The sequence below is a fragment of the Lithobates pipiens genome, unplaced genomic scaffold, assembly GCF_037356315.1.
Source record: "Lithobates pipiens isolate NorthernLeopardFrog02 unplaced genomic scaffold, aLitPip1_a1.2 Scaffold_8, whole genome shotgun sequence".
NCBI classification, from domain to species: Eukaryota; Metazoa; Chordata; class Amphibia; order Anura; family Ranidae; genus Lithobates; species Lithobates pipiens.
In genome coordinates this window covers 670285396-670300903 of record NW_027507903.1, presented here as the reverse complement: position 1 = coordinate 670300903, position 15508 = coordinate 670285396, and the positions used below count along the sequence as shown (strand labels likewise).

At 40.3% G+C, this 15508-nt stretch overlaps 1 protein-coding gene across 1 annotated transcript in view; it reads left to right on the top strand.

The window, feature by feature from the left end:
• LOC143962516 (C-type lectin domain family 4 member A-like) overlaps positions 1 to 14880 on the top strand; it is a 38511-nt gene extending 23631 nt beyond the window's left edge. The window contains exons 3-5 of the mRNA XM_077471791.1: positions 5745 to 5828; positions 9793 to 9855; positions 14681 to 14880. Coding sequence (XP_077327917.1) covers positions 5745 to 5828; positions 9793 to 9855; positions 14681 to 14880 — 347 coding nt within the window. The remainder of the gene's footprint in view (positions 1 to 5744; positions 5829 to 9792; positions 9856 to 14680) is intronic.
• Positions 14881 to 15508: the final 628 nt, after the last annotated feature.

Below are 15508 nucleotides of genomic sequence, written 5' to 3'. Positions count from 1 at the left end.
TGGTTGTAGCACCTTGCATGCAGTCTTTTATTGGGTGTTTTTTTAGACAGCGCGGTTTTTTCTTTTTCTTTTTTTGGCTCTTTTGAAATTCACTGTCTTTGTATTACCCTTATGTTTCTTATTTGTGTGATTTATACTGAAGCTAATTGACCCGTGATCGCTGTTACCTAAATTGCTCCTTATTTCCACATCTGTGATCAGGTCTGTATTGTTGGTAATCAGTAGATCCAGTAACGCTTTGTTTCTAGTTGGTACGTCTATCATCTGACTCATGAAATTGTCCTGCAAGACATTTAGGAACTGGCGAGCCTTAGACGAATGGGCGGTTCCCTCCACCCAGTCTATGTCTGGATAATTAAAATCCCCCATTATGATGACACTTCCCATCCTTGCTGCTAATCCAAATTGTGATAGGAGGTCCATCTTCCCCTTCTCCCTCAGGGGGCCTATAGCTTACTCCCAGTATTATTTTTCCTTTAGTTTCATCCCTTTGAAGCTCTACCCATACATATTCCACCTCCTCCCTAGCTCCCTTAGTGATGCCATCTCTCACACTCACTTGTACATTATTCTTTATATATAGGCATACCCCTCCCCCTTTTTACCCTCTCTATCCCTGCAATAAACGGAATACCCTTGAATGTTTTCCAGCCAATCATGAGAGCTGTTAAACCAAGTCTCTGAAATTCCCACAAAATCTAAATCCTCCTCGTACAACAGTATCTCTAATTCTCCTATCTTGTCCGCCAGGCTCCTGGCATTGGTGAACATACTACGCAGTTTAGACCGGTCACATACTGTCCTCTTATTGGGTGTTCTGAGATTGCAAATAGGACTATAATTACTATACTTACCTCCGGTTTATGTGCTTTAGTCAACCTACCACTAATGCCCCCAATACTACCCTCTGGAATATGTTCCGCGCTGACTATCTCTACCTCTGGACACGCCCCCATCGCCTAGTTTAAAAGAGAAACAAGAATATAACTGCACTAGCAGAAAAGAGAGAAACCTATGGAAAGCAGCAGCAATACAGTGCGATAACACAGAAAATACCAATAAAATAAAATAAATGAATAAAGTATTGCCGGAAAAACCTCGGGTCATCTTTAGGGGGGCACCCTCCTTGAAAAACCCTATCGCTCCCAATATTTTAAATCAACCCACTGTCAAATCCACTGTCAAATCCATTTTTTTAATCAGCTGACTGGGTTTTATCAGTGCAAACGATGCAGAGTGTGTGCACTGAGTGCGTGTACCCATAGACGCACTACCACTTTCATTTCCACTAGTACGCAACAATCATATACGATTAAGCCTTTCATTACTTGTGCCACTGAGGGGGTCGTATACATGTTGCAATGCCCTTGTGGCTTGCAATATGTGGGCCATACCAAGCGACCCTTACAAGTGCGTCTTAATGAACATATCACTATCATTAAGACAGGTTTCAAAAACCATTCAGTATCCAGGCATTATTTATTGATGCATGATAAAGACCCCTCTAAAACAATTTTTCTAGGAATTGATAAGTACAAGGCCCTTTGGAGGGGCAGTCTTTTAGTGAGGAAAATATCAAAATTAGAAATGGCTTGGATCCATAGATTGAGAACCTATGCGCCTTATGGGCTCAATATTGATACTAATGTCAATGCATTTATAGACAATTCATAATATTATCCTGTTTTTATGATTATATATGTAAACTTTGGATTTATTTTATTTTATTTTTATTTATTTTTATATATATATATATATTTAGTGACACTGGATGCACTAATTCTCAACATAGGGTGGAAGTCCCTTTGAATTTATTTTTTAATTGTATTTTTATATAATTTTTCATATATGAAATTTATTCTTCATAAGATTTATAATAATACATTTTTCACTTATTACACTTTATCATTAATTAATTTTATTTTAAATTATGGTATTTTTTACACATTCATTTGTTTTTATCAATACAAATAAAAAATACAAAAATGGATGTATGAAAATAAACATAGAATTATATATATATATATATTGCATATTATGGGTTTCAGTACTTCTATATACACTTCTAATTTTCACTAATTATTTTATATGTATTGGTGGAATTTTTTTACTAGAGTCTCTATGGATATAAATAATTATATCTATAATATAGAGAATGGTAGCGGCAAGTAAAGTGTATGCACCTATTATGATTTTTCACTGTGCTTACCAGATTTATTTAGGTTCGTTCTCTTTTCTGCTCTTTTTTTTTTTTGTTCGTGTTCAAGAGGGGTTAATATTGTTCTGGAGTTGGACGGTGATTAGTAGAATGATATTTTACCCCTTGTACATTATAATTCAGTTTAATTTTAATTTTATATTTCTTTCTCACCCTGCTTGTGTAGGCACTTCATACTTAATTGTCTTTGCCTCCGGCAGTAATGGAAAATTTTTCCCATATTCAACATGGCGTGTATAGATACATTTACTTGTGACTCAGAACGAGGTTTGGATCCTCTATTTAGGATGGTGAGTCACTACCCTGCCTGTTCCCCATTGAAAACGTCTGGTTGATGATGAAATGCGTCGGGAGGAAGGCACATAGTGACGTCACCACGCCATCCGAGTAGGAGCACAGGCTCCATGTGTATGCCAGCCGGCATTTTCGTTGAAACTGCATTTTATCGATCTGCTTTTGTAAGTGTAACTTTTAAGAATAAATTTTCTTAATATCTTGAACGTATTATGCTATGATAGTCCCTTTCTATTTCGGGAGCCATTCATGACAGCACACAGACTTTGTTTGGTGGACGCAGTTTTTAAGTATATGTGGCCCTGATCCGAGGTGTGGACATCTGCAAGCTTAGAGGCCCTAGGCTGGGTTTAGCCAATCACCTTTAAATGCTTGCTATTTGATAAGCATAATCTACTTCCATGGTGATCGGGCACACTTTTGGATTTCATGCATGTGCACTGTGGTGTTCATTATTCAGAGACTTTAATACATCTTTACATTACCTGTGACTACGATTTTTGGCTACAATTGTTTTGGCACAGTATATGGACTATTTTTATTTGATTACATTTTTTATTTTTATAGCCTAGTTTAAAAGACCCTCTAACTTTTTGGCCTTCTTTACTCCCAGCAGATCTGCACCCTCCTCATTTAGGTGCGGTCTGTCCCTTCTATAGTACTGGTTATCGACTGAGAAGTCGGTCCAGTCCTCCAGGAACCCAAACCCCTCCTTACTACACCAGCTCTTCAGCCACTTGTTTACTTCCCTAATCTCCCTCTGCCTTTCTGGTGTGGCTCGATGTACCGGTAGTATTTCCAAGAATACTGCCTTGGAGGTCCTTTTCCTCAATTTAGCTCCTAAGTCCCTAAAATCATTCTTTAGGACACTCCATCTGCCTCTGACTTTGTCATTGGTGCCAACGTGCACCATGACAGCTGGGTCTTCCCCAGCCCCTCCCAGAAATTTGTCCACCAGATCTGTGATGTTGGCTGGCTGCCCAAACATTTTTGGTAATATAAATGAGGAATGAAGATACTCTGGACAGCCGCACTCCGGATTGAATAAAAAGTAAATTGTGCCTTTATTTTCTCGAATAAAAAACTTTCACATCACACAAATCACAGCAGCAAAGGAGAACAAATAGAACAAAATCTATGACGCATTTCACGCTAAAGCTAGCGCTTACTCATAGCTAGTTATTGTTCTAAGTGAGAAACAAATATATACTATATAGGTGTCATCATGTGATGGTATAATCAAGAGTGAAAAACCGTGACAGCCGGCAACCCATCATCATGGAATCTCCACACATGTGACTCCTACACTCAATCACTGAGTAGTTAAAAATAAACAAGAGTGAAGTTAAAAAAAAAAAATAAAATCAGAATAAATTATGTGGATATATGTGTGAAAAATAAATAGACAATGTGTGTGAGAAGAAATTATTAAATATAAATGGTCTTAGGTCAACGAGAATGGTAAATAATTGTGAAATATCAAAAATATGTAAAAAGTGTGAGTTATTCATATAGAGATGAGTGATAATAAAATATATATACAGTATATATATATAAAACCAATAGTGAAAAATATATGTGAATTTGGAAGTGCTCGTAGAGACTCCTATACAGAGTGATGGAATCTAAACTAAATGAAATAATAACAATTTCCTGAACCGGTCCTATAAAATAAGACATAGAGAGAAAATCAAGCACGTCTCCAAAATGCCATTCATTAAATGTTACTTGTATGAACTACCAAATGGTAATGTATAGTGTGATGACCGGTTCAAGTAAAGTATAAGAAAATTATCATTAAAGTGAGTTGTCCACATATCTGGAGATCCCGAAACTCCGGGCGAACAGCAATCGGCAATCACTAACAGAGGCTCACGTAGACGAACCGACCTTAAACAATTATCGGTGATAGATGTGACCAAGCATAAGCGGATAAATAATTCGCCCTGTTATAGTCATAAATACATTTAAAGTGAGGAAATAAATTAATAATAGACAACTCATTATTATACAAAAAATAGAAAAAGCATTATATTTTTCAAAATTAAGTGAAACACACATTAAATGTAAAACCATACATTTTTCAAAACAATCCTAAATCAGGTTTAATATTATTCGGCTGTAGACTCTAGCCACCAAGCATGTGAATAATACAAATGCCTCAAGAACATCTCAGAAAATATCCAAAGACCATGAATCAAGGTGGACATCGGTATTGTATACGTGAACAATATGTATAATGTAGGTAGTGAAAACAGCCGAACAAAAAAGAAAGAAAAAGAAACCCCAGAACCCTTACAGGCAATGAAATATGCACTTCCACAAAAATCAAAAGATTAAAAGCCCATAAAATTAAAAGTAGAAGCAACTAACCAGACGACAACATGGAGAGCACATCCTTGCTCTATCTCAAGCCGATTCTAACATGTGTAGCACCTCAATATAGGTTCTAAAAATGAATTTATTCTAGGAAAGAAGGAAACTCAGTCAATTTGGAAGTGTATCAGTGTGAACATGTGTACTGTCCTTCATAGTTATGTATAAACAGATAGCTTTAATGTAAATATGTGCATCCAAGGACATACATGAGCCTCAATAATAATGTAGTATAGAAATGATTATAGACACATGTGTATCCAAGCACCATATGTAAATTATATTCTAAACTAAAATGATGTGTGAATCAATACGGCACATATAGATACACATGCATCTAAGCTTGATTTGTGAATTCCATACTAAACTATGATGATATGAAAATCTATAGGGCACCTATGCAGGAAAAACACCCCCTTTTTTTTGGTGCAGCCATATACAAGAACTTATGTCTTTTATATGTAGTACTCTAGGACCCATGCTTCTGCATGAGTTTCATACGGTTTGTAAAATAATGTCTGGATATAAGACGGATTCATATAGCAATGCATATATGTATAAAAACCATATGAAAACATTCCCCTGTAAGATGTAAGGATTATAGAGAGGGTGTATCGGAATGCACAAACAACAAAGACATTTTATTTCCTTGCTGTTTATTAGCATGTATATATGTATAGCTGTTTCACATTGTCACAGAGAAAAAATTTTGGTAAAATATTTTAGCATGCAAGGTAGATTTCTCTAAGTTTCTACCACAGGGATTTATACATGCATAATGTTATTGTAGCATTTTTACACTGCTATACCAGTTAATATGTGTAGGCTTAATGCTCTTTATCTTTAATATTTCTAGGTCAGGTTATTCAGTTCCTGATGGTCCACCTAATCTTTCTGTTCTTCATGACATTTCTCTCCACAAGTCTTCTGTTCACATTCTGTGAGTATTTCTTTCTTCTTCTATATATCATTTATCATAAAGCAATGCCCTCAGAGTGGCGTAGCATTGAGATATCATATGTGTCCAATAGAGCTGGATGTATGGAGAGGCCAATAGCTCACAGTGTGGTGTTGGGTTAATTTCCCTGTATAGTGAATATCACATACCGTAACACTCTGAAAACATCCAATATTAGGGCATGGCAGATTGTTATATTTAGGGGCTTCACAGGGGTAATTTGGCCTCTACAAACATCTACAGTACACACCCCATTTTATCTTTTGCTTGCTGATAGACAGACAGACATCCCAGCCCAACAAAACTTGTGAAACATTTGTTGGTCGCACTAACGAAGGATGTGGAAAGCTGCCCAACTGATGCTCAGCCCAGTTAAGGTCTGTGACGGAACCGATCCCACACTCCGAATGAGTGCTTCCGTCAGTATACCGCTTCCTAAGTCTGAATATAGAGATCAGATATTCCAACCGCTCACAAGCACAAAGCAAGACAACACTAGCTTAGCTGCTCAACATGGACTCATTTATTAGAACCAAAATGCCAAGTATTTATAATACAGTAGAAGACTAAAACCTAACCTAATTAGCATGAGCTAATTATCTAAATCAACACACTAGTTGGCTGAGGGATAAGACTTTTCAGCTCCTAGCTCACTAACAATTCAATTGCAGGTTAATTAGCACAAACAACAAAACAACAATAGGTGAAATACTCTTTAGAATCTGTGTCAAGCCAAACTAGACTCATTTACATTAGACAAGACACAGAAGGTGGCTGGAGGTGATGATATTAGCATCTAAGAGTTTGTGTCCCAATAGTGTGATTCAGTCTATTGCTAACATGGCATTTACATATCCAGAGTCTGTGCGTCTTGGGGGAGTACGGACCTGAATCCAAGTAACACCACCTCAGGGGTCCCCAGGCATACAGCTCACAAAGAGCACCGTTCCCCCAAATGCGGGGGTTCATAATCACAAGGCAAGAGGCTCGCGTTCAGTCCCCTCCAAGAGCCTCAGCCCCAGCTAGGTCTGTCACAAGGTCTATGAAGAAATGGCTTCAGCTTGTTTCCTCCAGGGGTCCCGCTCACCTAGCATGTTTCACCTACCCGCAATCTGTAGGGATGGGCCCGATGTTTGAGTTGAACTTAAGTTCGACTCGGACATCAGGTGTTCGTTTGTTCTTAGAACAGAACCACAAGTGCATTGATGGTTGCTGATTGACCAAAGCATGCACCTCACCTTTATGCTTTGGCCTATCACAGCGCGATGTACTGTCAGAACCATGATTGGCCAAAGGCAGGGTGCTTTTGGCCAATCATGGCTCAGGGGCTAAGTCCACGCCCCACACTATATAAGGCTGCTTCCAACGGCGGCTGTATATAGAGTGATATAGTGGAGAGAGATTAGGCAGGGTATATATATGCAGTTTGTTGGAAACTTTCTAGGGACAGATTAACACATCCACATCCCTAGTAAATATATAGAGAAAGATTGGTGAGAGCGCACCACTCCCATCACCTTATTTTAACGGATATGTTTTACTGTTACTAAGGTAAGCACAACCACAGAAAGGTTCATAACATTTTCGATTTATTACAAAATGTTCAAGTTAAAAATAGAGATACAGTAACATTTGGTCATTAATGGTTGACCATAGTTGATAATCAATATACAAGGCAGCATGTATATGTGAAAAAATTACGCATTTCTCAGACTTCTTGTCTGCTTCTTCAACCGTTACTATACCATTAGTATCAATATCAATTCATTTATTCATAATATATATATAAGATTTATACAATTGACGTCCATCAGACCAAGCTCATGAATCTGGCTTCACCGCACAATCATTGTAGGGTGTTTCATCTTCACTCCCTTCTTGGTGCTGCGGTCATTTTAATATCAATGCCATACGTTTGGAGAGCACTTATACCTATACTTATATTTGTACCAATTGTATAAATCTTACAAATGTATTATCAGACCAGAAGGGCCTGGTATGGATTTTGGGGGGAACCCCACGCGATTTTTCTTTTCCACATTTTGGCGTGGGATGGGGCCACGTGCCATTTTTCTCAATGTTTTTTATCTACATTGCTGGGATCTGACAATACATTACAGCCGCAAGCAATTTTAAATTATATTTTTTTCCTTTAGAAATGTCATTTTGCTGCAGTACTGTAATAAACATCGGAAAGATGCACTACTTTACAGTCAGACTAAAGGGACCCCCCGGGCACGATATTTAAAGGAATATTTCATTTTTATTGTTTCACTTTTTTTTGCATTGATACATGTCCCCTGGTCCCCAAACACTTTCTATGCCAATAGCTTCCAAATATGCCTTTACAATGAGCACTTTTGATTTTTCATGTTCGTGTCCCATAGACTTTTTTGCCTGTTCACATGTTCTGCTGCGAACCGAACCGGGGGAGTTGTTCGGCCCATCCCTACATACATCACACAATGATATGTTCCAGCAGTAGTATGGCCCAATGACAGAACAATGTGTCCCACCCTTTATAGATCCCCATGCATGGGTACTACATTGTGGCTTCATTGATCTTGATGCTTCCGCCCTCTTTGACCCGTGGATGAATATTGTGGCTAGATCTCACACATATGTGGTAGGGCAGAGACACTCACAAGCATTCACAATATACCTCCACCATTTTTCAAACCTATTTGTGTGCCAGAAAGATCCTACACATGTGCCGGACTGGTTTTAAACTCCTGAATACTCACGAGATTTCCCCGCCATATTCATTGAGCTTCAAAGAGAACCCGTGTGAATGGAGACCTACAGTATATCTCATTACTGTGCATGCATAGCATTGGTCTCCACACCTGCATTCCTTGTCTCTCGCCACCTGCACTACCTTTTTCCACCACTGTCCCTGGAACCTACCTCTCACCACAAGCATGTGCCCTCCTCCCCATTAAACAGACCCCATGTTCCCAACACAGGGAGGATACTTTCCAATGAGGACAAGGGTCTCTTCCCTACCACCCAGGCTGGGAGTTGTGGGGGTTTTCAGATAAGAAGCTTATCAAAATCTGGAAAAGAGGAGGACCCCAAAATACCATCCCTCTTAGCATGAATACTGAAAGTAAGAGGTACAGTACATGATATCCCTACTCATTCACCACAAAAATAATTTTTTTGATGTCCTATGACGTTTGTATTCGTGTGCTACGTTTTTCAGCATTTTGTGGACTATACTATATGGGATATTTTATCACTTGAACATTCCTTTTATTTAATCACAGTATTTGATTGCCGTAGTTAACTGCAAAAATAATTTTGTGTTTTTTTTCACTACTCAATTCTCCCTTTTTCACAATTTTTTTTTGGTTTGCGCATTTTTTCTTTTTGTACATTTTTATGAGCTGGATATTCTGTTTTTTTAAGATGCTGCACCTTTTTTAATATTCACTTTATATCAATTTTATTTATATATTGTTGGGGTTTAGAGAAAATGTTTACTTGTATCTACTTGTTTTAAACTATTTGCGGTTTTGCCAAGGTCAATTATGTCATCCATCCCTGGAGTCTTCAAGAGGGGAGGAGAGAAGGAGGGGTTTTCTTAGCTAAGCACGCCCTTCTGCATGCATGTGGAGCTAAGGGCAGATGGGTTCCAAGAAGTAAATGCTAAATTAATCATCTGCCCTTACTCACTAGAAATGCTAGGGGGGAGTATTTTTCAAAACGATTTCTCAACAAAATAAATAATGGAGATTTGGATAGATGGGGGAGTTTGCGTTGAATATTAAAAATTAACTAAATGCTGTTTTTGGATTTTGGTGCTCAGATGTGGTGAAGATCTGCTTAAAGAAAAAAAAAAAGCCCCTCTTTAACATAAAAGAACCATGTGTATAGTTAATAGACTGATCAATGATTTTGGTGATTTTCTTTATAGATGATATTTGTTTTCCTGTTTCTGCAGATTTCAATATGACCAATAAACTGGCCGAGATCAATACCACCATGAATTATATTTTGGCAAACGGTAAACTGAACCACAACACCATTATCCCGTAGTTTTTAAGATCAAAGATACAACTATGTTGGTGTCCCTTGTCAATTTTGCATTGTATTTTATTTTATAAAATGTAACTGCCTACTCCCAAACTGTCATTTGAAGTAAAACACATAGCCAAGTATTATTCTACACAATTATTTTATTGTGCATTAACCACGTGCCGACCGGGCCATAGAGACGGCTACAGCGTGCTCGGCTTATTCTGGGAGGGGGTCCATGGACGTCCTCGAAGAATGTTGCTCCCACGTGCCCCGTGGGGCATGCACTCGGAAATATCCATAACCGCTGGGTCCAGAAGACCTGGTGCATCATGGATAATGGTAAATGGCCACTGATAGCGGCCATTTACCACGTGATCTCTCCATCAAATGACAGAGTGATCACAATAACAAACCGGAGTCACTTCCGGTTCCTCTCTCCCCACTCTGTACCGATCTGTACAGTGTGAGGGAGAGGGGGCAAGATCATTTGTAGCAGCGCTGTGGGCTGGATGTGTAGTGCCCACAGCGCTGCTCAGTGCCCATTCCACCCACAACAATACTCTGACAATACTCTGCCCATACTCATCCATCCTCTGCAATATTCATCCACCCATCCATACTCAGCCATACCTAACTTTACTAAGCCATACCCAGCCATCCCACCCACACTCAGCCATACCCACCCAGCCATACCCAGCCATCCACATCCACGGCTTATCCATGCCACGTCAGTTCGCATCCATGCTACTACAGTGCTTCAAAGTGTAATTAGATAGTCAAATTAGACTTGAAATTTATGCCCCTAGAACGCCTGCTGGCGCTCCCTGAATGTTGGGCCTCTGTATGTGGCCAGGCTGTGTAAAAGTCTCACACATGTGGTATCGCCATACTCAGGAGGAATAGCAGAATGTATTTTGGGCTGTAATTTGTGGTATGCATATGCTGTGTGTGAGAAATGACCTTATCACACCAACAACAAATCAACGTCATGTCCGGTTCCTCTCTCCTCTCTCTGTACCGATCGGTACAGTGTGAGGGAAGAGGGAGAGAGATTGTTTGCAGCAACGCTGTGGGCTGGATGTGTAGTGCCCACAGCACTGCTCTGTGCCCATTCCAGCTACATCCATACTCTGCTCATACTCTGTCAATACTATGCCCATACTCTGCCCATACCCACCCAGACATCCACATCCATGGCTCATCCATGCCACTACAGTGCCTCAAAGTGTAATTAGATAGTCAAATTAGCCTTGAAATTTATGCCCCTAGAACGCCTGCTGGCGCTCCCTGCATGTTGGGCCTCTGTATGTGGCCAGTCTGTGTAAAAGTCTCACACATGTTGCATCGACATACTCAGGAGTAGCAGAATGTGTTTTGGGGTGTAATTTGTGGTATGCATATGCTGTGTGTGAGAAATAACCTGATAATATGACAATTTTGTGAAAAACAAAACAAGAAAATAACTTGATATTGCAAAGAATCATGGGAAAAGTTACAACTTCAAAAACCTCACCATGCCTCTTTCTAAATACTTTGGAATGTCTGTTTTCCAAAAAGGGGTCATTTGAAGGGGATGAGAAAACTGGTCGTGTGTAAGCTGGATAAGTAAAAAGTGGCAGTTGGAAGTTCTAAAATCTCTTGTCTACAATTACACAACCATGGGAACCCTGCCAAAGAAGACTGTGATCATTAATGGAGATGGTGAAAAGGTACCAGGAACCATTAAGGAGAATAGAGGGGCTCAGGTACACCAGAAATATCACAGCTCCAATTTCTTTGCACCCACCCCATATCCCTAATTGTTTTTAAAGACTAGTGATTCAGTTCTCCAGTATAATGATGGAAGCATGGTGGGTAGAAGTTGGGCTGTGACACTACATTTCAGGTGACACCAACTGACCTAAATTTTGAGATTTGAGGCACCATCATTCCTAAGAAATAAATGCTAGAGCTCTTAGGTATAATTGTGTACTCCACAGGGGCACCACAATTTGATGGCAGCTCAATTATAATTATATGTGGAGACACAGGGCAAAATAAGCTGTTTTCCAAAAACCATATATATGAAAGGTGACCTTAAAATATATTTAAATTCTAAAAAATTCTCTGACTGGGTCTCTTTTGGTTTGTTAACCACTTGTTTACTGGGCACCTAAACCCCCCTCCTGCCCAGACCAATTTCCAGCTTTTAGCATTGTCACTCTGTTGCCGCGTACACATGATTGGAATTTCCGGCAACAAATGTGCGATGGAAGCTTGTTGTCGGAAATTCTGACCGTGTGTAGGCTCCATCGGACATTTTTTGTCTGAAATTTCCAACAAATATTTAAGAGCTGGTTCTCAAATTTTCAGACAACAAAATGTGCTGTCAGAAATTCCAATCGTATGTACACAATTCCGAAGCACAAAATTCCACACATGCTTGGAATCAAGCAGAAGAGCCACACTGGCCATCAAACTTAATTTTTCTCGGCTCGTCATACATCTTGTACGTCACCGCATTCTTGACGTTTGGAATTTTCAACAACATTTGTGTGACCGTGTGTATGCAAGACAAGTTTGAGCCAACATCCTTTGGAAATAAATCCAGGATTTTATTGTTGGTATGTCCGATCGTGTGTACGCGACATAAGAATGACAATTGCGCGGCCATACAACAATGTACCCAAATTAAATTTTTGATAGGCTGCACTGATGGGCACTGAAAAGGCTGCATTGATGGGCACTGATAAGGCGACACTGATGGGCACTGATAAGGCAACACTGATGGGCACTGATAAGGCAGCACTGATGGCCACTAATAGGGGGCACTGTTGGGTACTGATGAGGTGGCACTGGTCGGCATTGATAGGTGGCACTGGTGTGCACTGATAGGTGGCACTGATGGGCATTTATAGGTGGCACTGAAGGGCACTGATAGGTGGCACTGATAGCTGGCACTGATGGGCACTGATGGGTGTCAGTGATAGGCACTGGGTGGCAGTGATGGGCACTGATCGGCACTGGTAGATGACCGTGATAGGCAGCACTGCTAGGTGGCACTGATTGGCACCACTGGTGGGCACTGATAGGTGGCACTGATTGCTGGCACTTATGTACTGTGGGCACTGATTTGTGGCACTGGCAGGTGGCACTGGCAGGCGGTACTGGTGGGCACATATAAGGCGGCTTTGCCTCTTCCTCCTAGGGACCAATGTCCCTTCAAACAGAAGCCGGTGATCTGCATTTTTTCTCCTAATGCGGTCAGCGTGAGCAGAAAAAAAAAATGATTACCGATCTTCTGTTTACATCACATGATTAGCTGTCATTGGCTGACAGTTGATCATGTGGTAAGGGGCTGGCAAGACTGCAAAGGGGAGGACGTCTATTAATGGCCTCCCGGCAAAGCAGATCCATGCTGTAGCCGTCATTCCGCTATAGCGCAGATCTGAAGAAGTTAAATATACTGTAGTGTTATGTTATATCTGTTTGATCAGCTCCAAATAAGAAATGACCTGATGATCCTGCTAGAAAGCTGGTGAGCTGATAACCTTCTATCCTGCTGACTGTTATCAATTACAATATATTCTGAGACAATTCTAATGATTACAGAACTGCTGTCACCATCAGGGGTCAGGCTCAGAGTCCAGCAGCTATAGCAATAGAGAGGCTCCCATTGATCAGTTGGATACGCATACAAGCAGGACACCCGAGCAGATGACGAGGGCTCATCCGGGGTGGGGGTTCTAAACACTAATCAGTATTCAACAGAGATCCTGATGGTGGAGTTGGAATTTATTGCGTTCTAGTACCAGATTGTGGTCCTCAGGAGAGTTTCACCAGGAGGTGAGCAAGCTAGTCCAGTAGCAGATATAGCAGGTAGGGATCAAGCAGAAACGTAGTTCAGGAACAAGCCAAAGGTTGGTAATGATTGGTAGTGAACATATGGATGGCGGTAGGAGTTAACAGAGTGAGATATTGGCTGGAGAGAGCACAGTAGTCTGGCAAAACAGGAAGTACAAAAGAATGGATTAAATAGGAAGTTCATGGGAGGAGCAAAGAGTTCATAGTTTGCCAGAAAAAAGGTACAAGGCAAGATTGTCCAAGGAATTGCCCAGGAAGCTGTCCAGCTTCTCAGGTAGCTCAGTAAAAAGAGACACAGCAAAGGTTGCAGGTTCAGATCTGGGTCCCGAAATCCTTGTTCCTCTGTGTTATGTGGAATATGAGAAGGATAGGATTTTGTGGTCTAACCTCTGTGTTAAACTGTCTGTGGATGGTGCCAAGTCAGCAGGTAACCATACTGTCTGGACAGACTGAGTCTAAGGACTCGGAGGTATGTCAATGAGTAAAGTGGAATTTGAAACAGAACTAGTACTTTATGCAGAGCATAGTTTGAGCAGTTCCTTTCAGTAGGAAAACAAGCAGAACATATGTCACAAGTGTAAGCAAGGTCTCTTCATCAGACACCAGCCCTGAAAGGGCCCTGTGCGGCACTGAAAAAAATTGCATTTGTAAAGATTATGTGACTTCTGAATAAATCTTTGGACCAGTTTGGAGAATCCATGCTGGTGACATATTTTCTGCTTTAAATATCTTCACTTTCCAGCCAATAGTCACTGCAGCACCCGCTGACATCAAACAGCCATTTCCAGGGATGTGTGCGTTCGGAATATGGTGATTGTTTCAGTAGGAAAAGACCCCCATTAATTTGAGGTGTGACCACTTCAATAGCTGTTTTTGGTTTTGACAATCCTAATAAATTGGTCCACCTGGGATAAGGTGACAGTTCAGTACAAGTCTCATCATCCTCTCTCTCTCTATCCCTCTCTCAGGCACTGCCGGTCTGTTGTGTGGTAAAGACTGGAAGTTCTATAACCTCAGTTGTTACTACAAGTCTACAATTACACAACCATGGGATTCTGCCAAAGAAGACTGTAAGAAAATGAAGGCTGATCTGGTTATAATTAATGGAGATGATGAGATGGTAAGAGTACCAGGAACCATTATGGTGAATAGAGGGACTCATGTATGACCTGGAAGTGATGGCCTCTATAGCAGGAACATCACTGATGTTGTCACACACAAAGACAGCACTCATTAAATCAGGACCAGGATGTATTTTGGAGGATCTTTGGAGGGGTCTATTTTCTGCTTTGGTATTTAAGAAGCTAGCAATGAAATGTCATGAATTACGAAGCAGAACATGCAGCCTAACTGGACAGGAAAAAAAAGAATGAGCATGCCCTCCACCCCCGGACCATATCAGGTCACATGCCCTTGACATTGGAGCAACTTGTCCCTATATTGATCAGGACAAGAGCCTCATCCCCACAACCCTGGCCGGTGATTGTGGGCACCTGTGGGTGGGAGGCTTATTGGAATCTGGAAGCTCCCTTAAATAAGAAGGAGCCCCACAGATACTGCCCCCCCCCCCCAATCGTGTGAACAAGTATGGGGTAAAAGATATAACCTATAAATAAAGACACCAGACTGTTTGACAAGTCTACTACTATGAAAAAATCCCCCAAAAATCCTTTATTGTAAATATTTTTGAATGGCGTTGTGTTCTCTGTACAGCACTGTGGTATGTCAATTATATTAAAACAGATGATGATAAAAAAAAAACTTTTTTTTATCTTTTTAAAGCATTTTCTGAATAC